This window comes from Labeo rohita, unplaced genomic scaffold, assembly GCF_022985175.1.
Source record: "Labeo rohita strain BAU-BD-2019 unplaced genomic scaffold, IGBB_LRoh.1.0 scaffold_311, whole genome shotgun sequence".
NCBI lineage: Eukaryota > Metazoa > Chordata > Actinopteri > Cypriniformes > Cyprinidae > Labeo > Labeo rohita.
In genome coordinates this window covers 69,441-84,116 of record NW_026129229.1, presented here as the reverse complement: position 1 = coordinate 84,116, position 14,676 = coordinate 69,441, and the positions used below count along the sequence as shown (strand labels likewise).

General features: G+C 43.6%; 1 protein-coding gene across 1 annotated transcript in view; it reads right to left on the bottom strand.

Moving 5' to 3' along the window:
- Positions 1-11: 11 nt before the first annotated feature.
- The window catches only part of LOC127160273 (uncharacterized), a gene marked incomplete at its 3' end in the record, with an annotated part of 72,966 nt that continues 58,301 nt past the window's right edge, over positions 12-14,676 (bottom strand). The window contains exons 28-30 of the mRNA XM_051102935.1: positions 6,931-7,092; positions 5,730-5,903; positions 12-141 (exon numbers count right to left, since the gene is read on the bottom strand). Of these exons, the coding sequence (XP_050958892.1) occupies positions 12-141; positions 5,730-5,903; positions 6,931-7,092 (466 nt within the window). The remainder of the gene's footprint in view (positions 142-5,729; positions 5,904-6,930; positions 7,093-14,676) is intronic.

The window sequence follows — 14,676 nt, the reverse complement described above, 5'->3', positions numbered from 1 at the left end:
AGTCCATCAGAAAGCAGATTCAGTCCTGAGTCTCCTAGTTTATTTCCAGTCAGATCCAGTTCTCTCAGGTGTGAGGGGTTTGATCTCAGAGCTGAAGCCAGAGCAGCACAACTTTCATCTGTGACACCACAATTCATCAACCTGTAGAGAACAATGGCACTCTTCACTCTATCAGTTCTGGAAACACTGGTATAAATGATGTATGATACACAGTCATGTGAAAAAGTTATGACACCCTATTAAATTCCAAGGTTTAGGACCCCAAAACCACTCTAAAACCAGCCTGCTGACCAAATATATACCTTAGGAGGTTGCTTAAGATATACCTTCTTACGTGCAACGTTACAGGGTGCTGTCCATGGCGCTGAACTGGTTGATAATGGTGGCTCAAAATTGAATTATTTACTCTATGCAGGGTCTGCTTCAGTGCGTTATGTAAGAAAGTAGTGTTCTTTATCAAATAAATTTTGATTTTAAATAAATACATGGCACTCTGTCCTGTTAGAATGCAGGGAACTTGCTTTGACTTTCGCTTTGCAACATAACATCATGTCTGGGAAAAAACTAAGAAAGAAAAATATATGCCCTGAGCAGCCCCCCAGTGGTTACCACATAAAATACAAAAGGAAACAAACCTATATAAGACAATGCTTAAAAATTTAACAAAGAGAGAAAAAAAACATACACACGTCAAACAGAAAAAAAAAAACATTTCCAAGCAACATGTGAAACAAATAATCCACAGCTACTATGAAAAAAAAAAAGAAAGAGAGAAGAGAAAACAACAGCTAAATTTTGGGACTGTAACGTAGGACGCTGAAGCAGGGTTTGAATCCAAATGCAGTTGTTTATTAAAGACAAACACAGTAACATACAGCAAGCAACGGGTCGATAGCCAGGTAATCAGTCCAGAAAGGCAAACTGAGTAAAGGGGTAATCCAGTAATCGACAACGTGACACAGGCTTGGGTTCAGAGCCGTGATAATAGTCCAGAGAGACAAACAAACAGAGAGGGCTAACCGGTGATCGTGGTCGAGAGGCAGGCGTGAGGTCCAAACGTGATAACAGTCCAAACAAGCAACCAAATCCAAACAAGGGTAATCCGAAAACTCGTAAATCCAGAGACAGGCAAAACAGCAACAGGTCATCCAACAGAGTAAACACAACGCTCGGTAAGGCAGAAAAACTGGCAATACTTCGCAAAGTATAGAGCACATGGTCAGTCTTTAAATAGTGTCAAACAGGAAGTGACAGTAGAAGCAGCAGAGGGAGCATGCAGGCAGTACTGGGGTGAGGGCTCCCTCTGCTGGCTTGGCGTTACAGAATCCCCCCCCCTAGGAGCGACTCCTGGCGCTCAAAACAACAACAGTCCAGGTGGGTGGGGGAACAGAGGCAAAACAGGGGGTGGGACGGAGGGCCAGGTCCATGTAGAGCAGGTGGGCCTGGATCGTGGAGCAGGGACAGACAGTGAAGCACTGGAGGACCTGGATCGTTGGGCAGGGACAGACAGTGAAGCACTGGAGGACCTGGACCATGGAGTAGTGGCAGACAGTGGAACCTTGGAGGACCAGGGCCATGGAGCTGTGACAGACAGTGGAACCTTGGAGGACCTGGGCCGTGGAGCAGTAGCAGGCCATGAAGTACTGGAGGGCCTGGGCCGTGGAGCAATGGCAGAGTAGGGGACCATGGTGGGGCAGGCAGAGCAGGCAGAACAGGAAGCCATGGCGAGGCAGGCAGAGCAGGCATAACAGGGAGCCATGGCGAGGCAGGCAGAGCAGGCATAACAGGGAGCCATTGCAGGGCAGGCAGAACAGGCAGAGCAAACAGGAGCAGAGATATCCACAGTGGGACTAATGACATGCATAGCAGAGCGGTGTGTTCCTGCATGATTTTCTTGGCCGTGGCATGACAGGCAGAGAGTTTCATATGGGTCTTCTTGATTGCGACCTGGCGGGCAGAGAGTTCATCCTGGGACGCCGCCCCCATGGGAGGATCTACAGCATGCGCTGACACCTCTGGGGGCATGGGCGCAGATGCTTGGGCAGGTGAGGCAGGGAAGTCATGAATGGCCTTCATGGCCGTGACAGGACGGGCAGAGAGTCCTTGGGGAAACGCCGCCCCTTTAGGAGGTTCTGCAGCCGGAGCTGCTGCTTCTGGGGGCATTGGCGCAGACTCTTTGACAGAAGAGGCCTCTGGCGTGGACTCGTGGACAGGCGAGGCCTCGGGAGCAGACTCGTGGACAGGCGAGGCCTCGGGAGCAGACTCGTGGACAGGTGAGGCCTCGGGAGCAGACTCGTGGACAGGCGAGGCCTCTGGAGCAGATTCGTGGACACACAAGGCCTCTGGAGCAGACTTGTGGACCGATAAGGCCTCTGGAGTAGACTCATGGACAGACGAGGCCTCTGAACCAGATTCGTTGATAGACGAGGTCTCTGGAGCAGACTTGTGGACAGATGAGGCCTCTAGAGCACAGCGTGCTGCCCACACACTGAAAATGGCGATGGCCATTACAGGCAGCACAGTAGATAGTGGGGTGTCTGTTGACCTTGAGGGTGCTGATGCTATGGACTTATGGCTTGTGAATGTGGGCTCTGTGTGGCTTGGGAGTGTGGGCTCTGCGTGGCTTGGGAGCGTGGGCTCTGCGTGGCTTGGGAGCGTGGGCTCTGCGTGGCTTGGGAGCGTGGGCTCTGCGTGGCTTGGGAGCGTGGGCTCTGCGTGGCTTGGGAGCGTGGGCTCTGCGTGGTCAGCTGATATGGGAGGTGGTTTGAGAAGGTCAGAGGGGACCTGGTGAGATTCTGGTAGAACAACAGTTTTTTGACTTGACTCAGGGAGGCCTGCCGTGGCCGCACTTTAGGGAGGCCTGCTGTGGCCGCACTTGACTCAGGGAGGCCTGCCGCGGCCGCACTTGACTCAGGGAGGCCTGCCGTGGCCGCACTTGACTCAGGGAGGCCTGCCGTGGCCGCACTTGACTCATGAAGATCAACTGTGGCTTGGCTTGGCTCCTGGACAACAGCTGCAATTTGACTTGGTTCATGAAGAACAACCGCGGCTTGGCTTGGCTCATGGACGACAGCCGCAACTTGACTTGGCTCAGGGAAGACAGCAGCAATTTGACTTGACTCGTGAAGATCTGCTGCAACTTGGCTTGACTCAGGAACGACATGGCTAGACTCAGGAGCAACATGGCTTGACTCGTGGGGAACAGCTGTGACTTGGCTTGACTCGTGGGGCACAGCTGTGACTTGGCTTGACTCGTGGGAAACAGCTGTGACTTGGCTTGACTCGTGGGGAACAGCTGTGACTTGGCTTGACTCGTGGGGCACAGCTGTGACTTGGCTTGACTCGTGGGGCACAGCTGTGACTTGGCTTGACTCACGGAGAACCACAGCTGTGTCTTGGCTTGACTCGTGGAGAACAGCTGTAACCTGGCTTGGTTCGTGGAGAACAACAGCTGTATCTTGACTTGACTCGTGGAGAACAACAGCTGCATCTTGGCTTGACTCGTGGAGAATAACAGCTGTATATTGGCTTGATTCATGGGGAACAGCTGTGTCCTTGCTTGACTCATGGAGAACAGCTGTAACTTGGCTTGATTCATGGAGAACAGTAGCTTTGGCTTGACTTGACTCTGTTTCTGTTGCTTGACTTGACTCTGTTTCTGTTGCTTGACTTGACTCTGTTTCTGTTGCTTGACTTGACTCTGTTTCTGTTGCTTGACTTGACTCCGTTTCTGTTGCTTGACTTGACTCCGTTTCTGTTGCTTGACTTGACACAGGAACAGCAGCTGTAATCTTGCTTGGCTCGGGGGTGGCAGCTGTGACTTTACTTGACTCAGGAAACGCAGCTGCGACTTGACTGGAACCAGGGGTAGCTACCATTTTAGCTGCCCATACAGCCATGAGGGGTGAGTCCAGTACGTGAGCCACCAGGTGGCGTGGCTTGGAGACAGCGACCATCTTGTCGAGTGGCTCTGGGATGGCGGCCATCTTGTGAACAGGTTTGGGGATGGCGGCCATCTTGTGGACTGGCTCTGGGATGGCGGCCATCTTGTGGACAGGCTCTGGGATGGCGGCCATTTTGTGAGCAGACTCTGGCGTGGCGGCAGCCATCTTGCGTGCAGACTCTGGCGTGGCGGCAGCCATCTTGCGTGCAGACTCTGGCGTGGCGGCAGCCATCTTGCGTGCAGACTCTGGCGTGGCGGCAGCCATCTTGCGTGCAGACTCTGGCGTGGCGGCAGGCGTGGCGTGAGCAGGCCCTGGAGCGGCAGGCGTGGCGTGCGCAGGCCCTGGAGCGGCAGGCGTGGCGTGAGCAGGCCCTGGAGCGGCAGGCATGGCGTGAGCAGGCCCTGGAGCGGCAGGCGTGGCGTGAGCAGGCCCTGGAGCGGCAGGCGTGGCGTGAGCAGGCTTTGGCTTGGTGGATGTGGCTTGAACCGGCTTTGGCTTGACAGGCATGGCGTGAACAGGCTTTGGCTTGGTGGATGTGGCTTGAACTGGCTGTGATATGGGGGTTACTGTGGGATTGCAGGGTCCCTCATCCGCAATCCCAACAGTAAAAGGTGATCCACCTAATAGCAGAGCATAATCCATATATTTTTCCAGTGACCAATGAATTTTCCCTCCAGGTAGGCGGGAACGAACCGGGTCGTTTAATCCGTGGCGGAAAATGTCCTTAAGAGCCACATCATTAAAAGCCACCAGATAGCACAGCTCACAAAACTCCATTACATAGTTCTCAACAGACCGGTTACCTTGGCGAAGGCAGAGGAGACGAGAAGTTGGGTCCATGGTGTGTTGTGAATATAAGCTTCCGCTGGATTCAGGGGAGGCGAAGTATTCTGTAACGTAGGACACTGAAGCAGGGTTTGAATCCAAATGCAGTTGTTTATTAAAGACAAACACAGTAACATACAGCAAGCAACGGGTCGATAGCCAGGTAATCAGTCCAGAAAGGCAAACTGAGTAAAGGGGTAATCCAGTAATCGACAACGTGACACAGGCTTGGGTTCAGAGCCGTGATAATAGTCCAGAGAGACAAACAAACAGAGAGGGCTAACCGGTGATCGTGGTCGAGAGGCAGGCGTGAGGTCCAAACGTGATAACAGTCCAAACAAGCAACCAAATCCAAACAAGGGTAATCCGAAAACTCGTAAATCCAGAGACAGGCAAAACAGCAACAGGTCATCCAACAGAGTAAACACAACGCTCGGTAAGGCAGAAAAACTGGCAATACTTCGCAAAGTATAGAGCACATGGTCAGTCTTTAAATAGTGTCAAACAGGAAGTGACAGTAGAAGCAGCAGAGGGAGCATGCAGGCAGTACTGGGGTGAGGGCTCCCTCTGCTGGCTTGGCGTTACAGGGACTGAGGGGGTACAGTAGCTCTGTCAAGTTTGTCACAATAAAACTGGTCCAACAAGATCTAAAAGCATGCTGAATATGCTGCTATTTATTTATTTATTTATTGTAGAATTGTAGCTTCTAACATGGAAGCCAAGAGACTAAAGTTTTAGTACACACATACACTAGGATTAAAGCATCTGCTAATGTAAATGCATTAATGCAAATGTACTGTAACTAAAAGACCTTAGATACTGAAAATATTCTAGTTAAATTAAAGGAAACATTCTCTTCAGTTGCCTGACAGTGCTTGTTTTTCCCTCACTTTTGTTGAACTTATCATATTCACAGTGGGATGAGAATAATGGAGGATGTTGAATTTTATACACTCTTACTTTAGTGTCTCTAGTTTACAGTGAGGATCCTTCAGTCCATCAGAAAGCAGATTCAGTCCTGAGTCTCCTAGTTTATTTCCAGTCAGATCCAGTTCTCTCAGGTGTGAGGGGTTTGATCTCAGAGCTGAAGCCAGAGCAGCACAACCTTCATCTGTGACACCACAATTCATCAACCTGTAGAGAACAATGGCACTCTTCACTCTATCAGTTCTGGAAACACTGGTATAAATGATGTATGATACACAGTCATATGAAAAAGTTATGACACCCTATTAAATTCCAAGGTTTAAGACCCCAAAACCCCTCTAAAACCAGCCTGCTGACCAAATATATACCTTAGGAGGTTGCTTAAGATATACCTTCTTACGTGCAACGTTACGGGGTGCTGTCCATGGCGCAGAACTGGTTGATAATGGTGGCTCAAAATTGAATTATTTACTCTATGCAGGGTCTGCTTCAGTGCGTTATGTAAGAAAGCAGTGTTCTTTATCAAATAAATTTTGATTTTAAATAAATACATGGCACTCTGTCCTGTTAGAATGCAGGGAACTTGCTTTGACTTTCGCTTTGCAACATAACATCATGTCTGGGAAAAAACTAAGAAAGAAAAATATATGCCCTGAGCAGCCCCCCAGTGGTTACCACATAAAATACAAAAGGAAACAAACCTATATAAGACAATGCTTAAAAATTTAACAAAGAGAGAAAAAAAAAACATACACACGTCAAACAGAAAAAAAAAAACATTTCCAAGCAACATGTGAAACAAATAATCCACAGCTACTATGAAAAAAAAAAGAAAGAGAGAAGAGAAAACAACAGCTAAATTTTGGGACTGAGGGGGTACAGTAGCTCTGTCAAGTTTGTCGCAATAAAACTGGTCCAACAAGATCTAAAAGCATGCTGAATATGCTGCTATTTATTTATTTATTTATTGTAGAATTGTAGCTTCTAACATGGAAGCCAAGAGACTAAAGTTTTAGTACACACATACACTAGGATTAAAGCATCTGCTAATGTAAATGCATTAATGCAAATGTACTGTAACTAAAAGACCTTAGATACTAAAAATATTCTAGTTAAATTAAAGGAAACATTCTCTTCAGTTGCCTGACAGTGCTTGTTTTTCCCTCACTTTTGTTGAACTTATCATACTCACAGTGGGATGAGAATAATGGAGGATGTTGACTCTCACTCTTACTTTAGTGTCTCCAGTTTACAGTGAGGATCCTTCAGTCCATCAGAAAGCAGATTCAGTCCTGAGTCTCCTAGTTTATTTCCAGTCAGATCCAGTTCTCTCAGGTGTGAGGGGTTTGATCTCAGAGCAGCACAACCTTCATCTGTGACACCACAATTCATCAACCTGTAGAGAACAATGGCACTCTTCAGTTCTGGAAGCACTGGTATAAATGATGTATGATACACAGTCATATGAAAAAGTTATGACACCCTATTAAATTCCAAGGTTTAAGACCCCAAAACCCCTCTAAAACCAGCCTGCTGACCAAATATGACCACCTAAGACCAGCCTGGATGACCAGCTAAAACCAGCCAACCAGCTAAGGCTGGTTTTAGCTGTTTTTTTCAGCAGGGGTGGCTGTGTATGCTTTGGTTTTTATATGACAAATGGGTAGACCACCACCCAATGTAAGGTTTGTGTCACATCTGCCCCAGATGAAGTACTGGTGATTACCAAAATCATTTTTAATGTTTCTGTAATGGTTAATCCACCAGTCTCTGATGTGTAAAATCTAAGATAGATTCAAAGATGGATTGCACAAAAGATTAATCAAAAGAAAGTATTTGGGAGCAACTAGAAACTATTTGGATGTCAGTAACAACAGAGACTGTGGAAAAGTGCATCAAAATAATGTCAGCAAGAATGCAAGCTTTTATCAAGGCAAAAGGAGGCATACAAAATAAAAATAAAATATTTTTTTTTATTTGGTTTATTAGTTTTTTGGTTATTATGTGTGAATAAAGACAATTTAGTTGTTTGTTATTTGCCTAATAAATGACAATACAATTTTTAGTTTTAAACAATTTTTTTAAAGGGTGGTCTAATAAGTTTAAGCACTGTATATAGCTACATAGTTTTATGAGGATTTGAACTGAAAATAAAACTTACAAACTCACTTTTTTACACTCTGCCCCTTTCTTGATTGCCAATGGCTGCAAAGTGCAACGTGAAAGCGCAAGGCTGACGCTCTGTACCAAATTCACATATATCTGAGTGAGGCATTTTAATTTCAGCTGAAGAGACTGGAGTTGCGCGATGCACCGCACATCATGCTCCTAAAATCTGGTTGAGTAATATTTAGGCGTTGAAACGAAAGCGCACCGGTTCACACAGTTTGTGTGAATCGCAATAGATCGCGCATCCACTGATTCGTGCAGGAGAAAAAAAAAACTTTCAAAATAATATTCAGGGGACTTAGTACGTTCTGATGAAAGGGTATATATATAGGCCATGTTAAAACAATAACAGTACCAATTATGTCCGGCTTTTAAATGACAACATGACTGACAACCGTTTAACTAAGAGCATGTTCAAATATCTAATGTTAATGATCAAATAAAGCTTTGAAGTTTCATAAAAGGTAAACATTAAACAGTAACAATAAAACAGGCAATGTGCCAAGATGTAGATGTAGGCTAGGGGTAGCTGTGGGTGCAGATGTGAATAAAGTAATATTTAGGCTATGAGAAAATAATAACTTGTATTTATCGTGCAGGTTGCCGAATGTATACCTACACAGAAATACGCCCTGTCTAGGCTCTGATTTTAATACATGGCACTCTGTCCTGTGGCAGAATGCAGGGAACTTGCAACATATCATCATGTCAGGGAAGAAACTAAGGGTGCTTTCACACCTGTCGATTGCTTTGTTCCGAAACGGGTTTGTTGCTTTTTATTCGTGGTGCAGTTCGCTTTCACACAGCAAATTTTTCTAAACGGACCAAATGTGTTACTACAATCAGTCACGATCGAGTAAACGGTCCTCTCATTGGTCAAAGTTCCACGTTTTTTCCGGGATTTCGCTCAGCTGTCATCTGTAAAAATGGAACAACAACAACTTTGCGGGCTTATTGTTGCATTTTTTTGTTTGTTTGTTTTTTAGGTATCGTTATATTAATATATAATTTTGCACGTGGAAAACGCTAAGCGCGCCGATTTTTCCTCCTACAAAGCGCTCTGTAGCTTGCGCTCCTGTGGCGTCTAAGCAACCATGACCCGCACTCTCAATGAAGACGCGGAAGTTTCATCAAAGGACAAACGGATTTCCAGCACTAAAAATCACTTGCTGTAGCTCTGTTACTAAATTTATTTAAAAATGTACAGCTATGATCAGCTGTTTCCATCTTGGCTGAGCTTTCAATGTTGTTACTGGAAAGGATGGAGCTAATTGGTTGAATCTTGTCACATGACCCGTGGTGACCTTGCGGCATTCTGAAATGTTTTCATCTCGATGCGGTGCGGACGCGCCTGAAAAAAACGAGCATGTCGCACCGTCTGCGTGTCGTGACCGCGCCACTTCCGTTATGAGCGCGGCTACCGTGCGTCTACATTTGAAATAACGAACTTGAGCGCGCAAAAGACGCGATATGTGAACGGCCCCTTAGCAAAACAACAAAGCTACTGCTGTTCATGGAACTGTACTTACCCTTTACACAGTGTGATAAAGCCTGTTTCGTTGGTCCATTGGATCGGATTGCTTTCTCACTACAACCGAACCGCCCCAGTGTTCGTTTGAACATTCGTGTTCTTTGGTCCGCTTTTGGTGCGCACTCCAGTGCGATTGCTACATTCACACCTGCCCAAACGAACCGCACCAAGAGGGAAAAAGAACTCTAGTGCGATTCAACTGAACTAAATGAGGCAGGTGTGAAAACACCCTAAGTAAGAAAAATATATGCCCCGAGAACCTCCCAGCGGTTCCGACATAAAATTCAAGTGGAAAATATAGCTGCAAGCAGCGATGTCGGGCCCTCGCCGCCAGCGCATCCGCAACCCTGGTGCCATCAGAAAAACGGTGCCCGACGGGCACATGCATTGACAATAACCTTGTGGCAGTTTGGATTGAAGGGTTACAGCAATGAAAGGGTTAAAAGCAAAATGCTTTTAAATCATTCTGATAGACTGAAAATGAGCTAAAAAAAGATTCTTTATGCTATGAGGTCATCTTGTGCTCATACTTGGTATTACAGTCTTCATCTGCCAGTTTACTTCTGTGATATTTTAAATCTTTTTGCAGTCTCTGAAAACATGATAAACATATTTCCTAACAATGACTTGTTTTTCCATATGTAAAAAGTTGTGAAGATTTAGCATAATGCACTGTAAATGCACTCTGTCTCTCTCTCTCTCTCTCTCTCTCTGTCACGCACACACATACACAGAAGCACTCAGGCACAGTCCACCCCTCCCCCACACAGAGTTAGAGTGAGAGAGTTAGAGTGAGAGAAGATGTTGAATAGTTTATTAATTTTCTATTTTTTGTAGACTATTTTATATCGATGGAAGTAAGCATTTATTTCTCAGAATGACTAGTTCTATGTATGTAAAAAATTTTGAAGTGTTTGGATGCTGCATTTTAAAATTACGGTCATGTTTTTTTACTGCTACTTTAATAATTCACCATAAATCAACCGTTGAAGATATCCCAAATCCACTCACAATTTAACATCTTGAGTATGTTGGCATCATGTTGACTAAGTCTGGTGTAAATTCATTGTTTTTTGTAGGAGTAGTATTCATTTGTTCACAGCTATATTTTTCCAAAAATCCACATTCAAATCAAAATAGCAGACTTCCTGTTGGTCGCAGCTAATGGATGTAAATTAGAAAGTTGTCCGGCTTGATGAGATAAATATACATACCGAGTTTGGTGTGTGTAGCTCAAAGTAACCCCCCCCCACTTTTGACAAAAGGTGGCGCTATAGAGCGCCTCCTCCACACCCATTTATGAGCTTTTGCCAGTGTCTAACTACCATTAATACTGATGTGTGTGTTGAGTTTCATGAAAATCTAAGCTTATTAAGTGCCCCAAAAACACAGGAAACAAATGTTAAAGTTTGACACGTTGCCATGACAACAGCATTTAATGTATCAACGACCCCTTTACAGATTGTCATCGGCCGTGTTTTGACATTATTCTGATGAAGTTTGAAGCAAATCGGGTAAAAATAACCATGTGATATCAAAGCATTTTTAAAAGAGACACACTTCCTGTTGCCAGTTGGTGGTGCTATAACTTTGACTCCTAATAGTCACATCTATCTGATCGGCATCATACAACAAACAAACTGCTGAAGTTTCAGCAGAATCAGACAATGTGTGCAACAGTTATTAGCCATTTCCTGTTTCTCATTTCTCGCCATAATTTCAACGCCTCGCCACGGCCAAACCGTTCGAGATATCAAAAATCCCCTCACAATTTTTCATCCCCAATGTCTTCAGATCAGATTGACCAGGTTTGGTGGCAATTGGGTAAAAAACCTAGGACTAGTATATCAAATTCCAGAGCATGGGTTTTTGACAAAACCCAGAATAACCAACTTCCTGTTGGGATTAGCTAATGCCATAGAGAGCGAAAGTTGTTCAGATTGATGAGTTCTATATGTGTACTGAGTTTCATTTGTGTAAGTGCAAGTATGTGTGATATATGACCCTTCAAATTCCAGGGGGCGCTGTAGAGTCCCCTTGCCACGCCCATGTACCAGTCTCTGCCCGGCCCTAATGGCCGCAGATTCCAAGGTGTGTGCAAATTTTCAAGAGTTTTTGAGCATGTTAAGGGCCTCAAAACCCCCCCAAAACCTTGACAAAAAATAATAAGAAGAATAATAATAAAAAAATCCTAAGGAAAACAATAGGGCCTTCGCCCTTTTAGGGCTCGGGCCCTAATAAATAAATAAGAAGAAGAAGAATCCTTCGAAAAACAATAGGGCTCTCGCCCTTTTAGGGCTCGGGCCCTAATAAATAATTAGAATAATCCTAAGAAAAACAATAGGGCCTTCGCCCTTTAGGGCTCGGGCCCTAATAATAAAAAATCCTAAGAAAAACAATAGGGCTCTCGCCCCTTTCAGGGCTCGGGCCCTAACAAATCTATATGAGAAAATGCTTAAAAATTTAAGAGCTTTTAACAAAGGGGGAAAAACATATATACACAAGTTCAACAACAACAAAAACATTTCCAACAAGAAGCACTTCCAAATCAGTTTAAATTGTATTTATCATAGGATCTATATTTGTATTTGCCACTGTCTGTATTTATCACAGGATTATAAAAATAATCCAAATTGCAAACCAAATCCAACCCTAAACATTTTGTATAATTTTGAGCCATCAACCTCAAGCCTAAACATGTGTATCATTAACTGGCAGTAGGACTGGTTCACTGGTTTTTAAGAGGATAATTTATATTATGCCAATATATTCTCCATAGTGTTTTCATTTACTCCACAACTACGGTTGATTACCCAGCAGCTGCATCACATCGTTGGTGTAAATCTCTAGTTTCTGTTGTTGCATGAGCTACTCAATAAAAGCGCAACACGAGAAACAAATAATTAACAGCTACTACACTGTTAGACATTTCTGTAATTTCTACAGTTATTAACTGTATTTCACCCAGTATAATACTGCCAATTCCCTTTGCAGTAAATAACTGTAATAACCATTGCATTATGGGAATTTTCTGTGACGTCAGACCCCAAATACAGAGACTTACTGTATTTTTTTAAAATTGCTGTATACTACTGTATTTGCTGTAACGTTCTCATTAGCGGCGTTCTATTGAGGTCGTTTTATTTTCCTCATTTATTATATTTGGATTGACACGATTTGCCCTACACCGTTAACGCCGCAACAGCTTGGGACAGACTACACTGGATGTGTTGAATCGCTTGTAATGACTGGAAAATCCGTTTGTCCTTCATGTCAGACACAGCGCGAGCGCCTGAAGTACATCTGTAAGTCAGAAATATACCGGGGCATTACTGTACTGTAAGCATTCACTGTAGATTGTATAGACCATTTCGTCAGATGTAAACATACTGGTCCCGATACACTTCCTGTTTCTTTTTTTTTAACTTTACACAAACATCACAAAAAAATACAACCAACATAACATTTGACTGGATGAAAATGTTACATTAGTACCTTTAAGATGTATTTGTATATGTGAAATAAAAAAATAAATAAAAAACAAAAAAACAGGAAGTGCTTCTGGACCAGTGTTGTTTACATCTAGCGAAATGGTCTATATTTCACGAGTTCTATATTGTCTTCTTTTGTCGAGTCGCGCTGCGCCGCGCCACTCGTGTCCGAGGAAGACGCTGAAGCAGCGGGCAGCGTCGCGGCGTTTGCCCGGGGGATGAACCCGCGAGAGCGGAAGAGTTCCGGAGAACATCCGCGCTGTGTGTTGATGCAATTTACGAGAGATTAAGACCTGCAAGTAAGGTAAAAATATATATACGTTTGTCTGAGTGTTTGTCAGATTTTTGCACACCAGTTTAACCTAGTAATATTTACCCGTCAACATGGCGGTTACAAACTTTACTATAGTAAACTGCGCTGTCGTTTCAGCTTTTTGTCAGCTTATTAAATTAAGTTACTGAATTAAAATAATTTTCAACAAGCAACACTTATCCTATATTAACATTAGGTTAACTAATGTGAAATTTTGTTCAGGTGTTAGTATAATGTTGGCCAGTAGCCTAGTGAGAAAAAAAAAATCGTATGTTAGCTAGGTTAGACAAGTTATATAGCTAACTGTTAGCTGCCTTTCTAGTTTTAGAATTAGTTTGTTATAATTATTAATGGAATTTAAGATTTACTGCATTTTGTTGTGTTTGTGTTTTAAAGGCAACTACAATGAAGCATCAAGAAAGACGAGCATGCCATCCACACTGAGACTGATAGTTCATGGTAAGAAAACAACTATGGTTTTGAGATGTTTGTGTATTCTTTGTGGGGTTTTCCTTTTAAAAGTGTGCCATTTCTTCTACTTGTTTTTCAGAGAAGACGTTTCTGTCACCAACAAAGTGGATGGTGAGCAAAGGTGGCGGCCACGTTTTGGAGCAGCTCCTGGGTTTTGCAGGTGGCTGTGTATTATTTGGCTGCATGTCTTTTTCTCCATTATGTTTCTGTTGCCTATAGATTCTTTGTGAGGATACAACATAATGCACTGCAAAACATCCTAAGACAGGAAATGGTGAAGATGCAGTTTTTTCAACTTCATTGAGCAGTTTAAGACTGTATTTTTAAGTGTTATACATGCATTGTTTTAAATAAAGTATTTAATTGTGATTATTGTGTCTGTTTTAATTGAATGTCAGTAGAACCTATGTAGAGTAAAAATAAAATAAATTTAATTGAATTATATATAAATGTATCAAATCTACTGAAATCTATATTAAAATGAATGAATTACAGTAGTATACTGTTGAATTTGATCTTTTTAATAGTATTTGGCTGTAAAACAGCTACAGTTTGCAACTGTAAATTAAATACGGTTTGCTACTGTAAATTCTAATTACAGTAACTTACTGGCAACACTGTTGTGTCTGGCATGCCCACTCCTGGAAGGAGAGTTGTCTTCCACTTGTGAATAAACTTCAAATGGCAGCAACAACTGCTTCTCTAAGATGATTGCTGATGTCTTACCTCCTTGGCTTTGTATTAACACACACCTGAGGGCTCCAGACCAGCAAACTGCCAAAGCTTATGCTTTTATAGAGGCGCTCAGACTTGCTGATGATCAGTTAATCAAAGGCATTTGATTAGCTGTGCTTGACTGTTATTTCAGGACTCTAGACTAACTTTTTGCACTGGTTGCACTGGTGCGCCTAACTTTTTTTCTTAGGTGCACCAGCACAAAAGTTCGGTGCACCCAAATTTTCGACCGCATCACATTTAATCGCCATTTACAATTATTCTAATTGT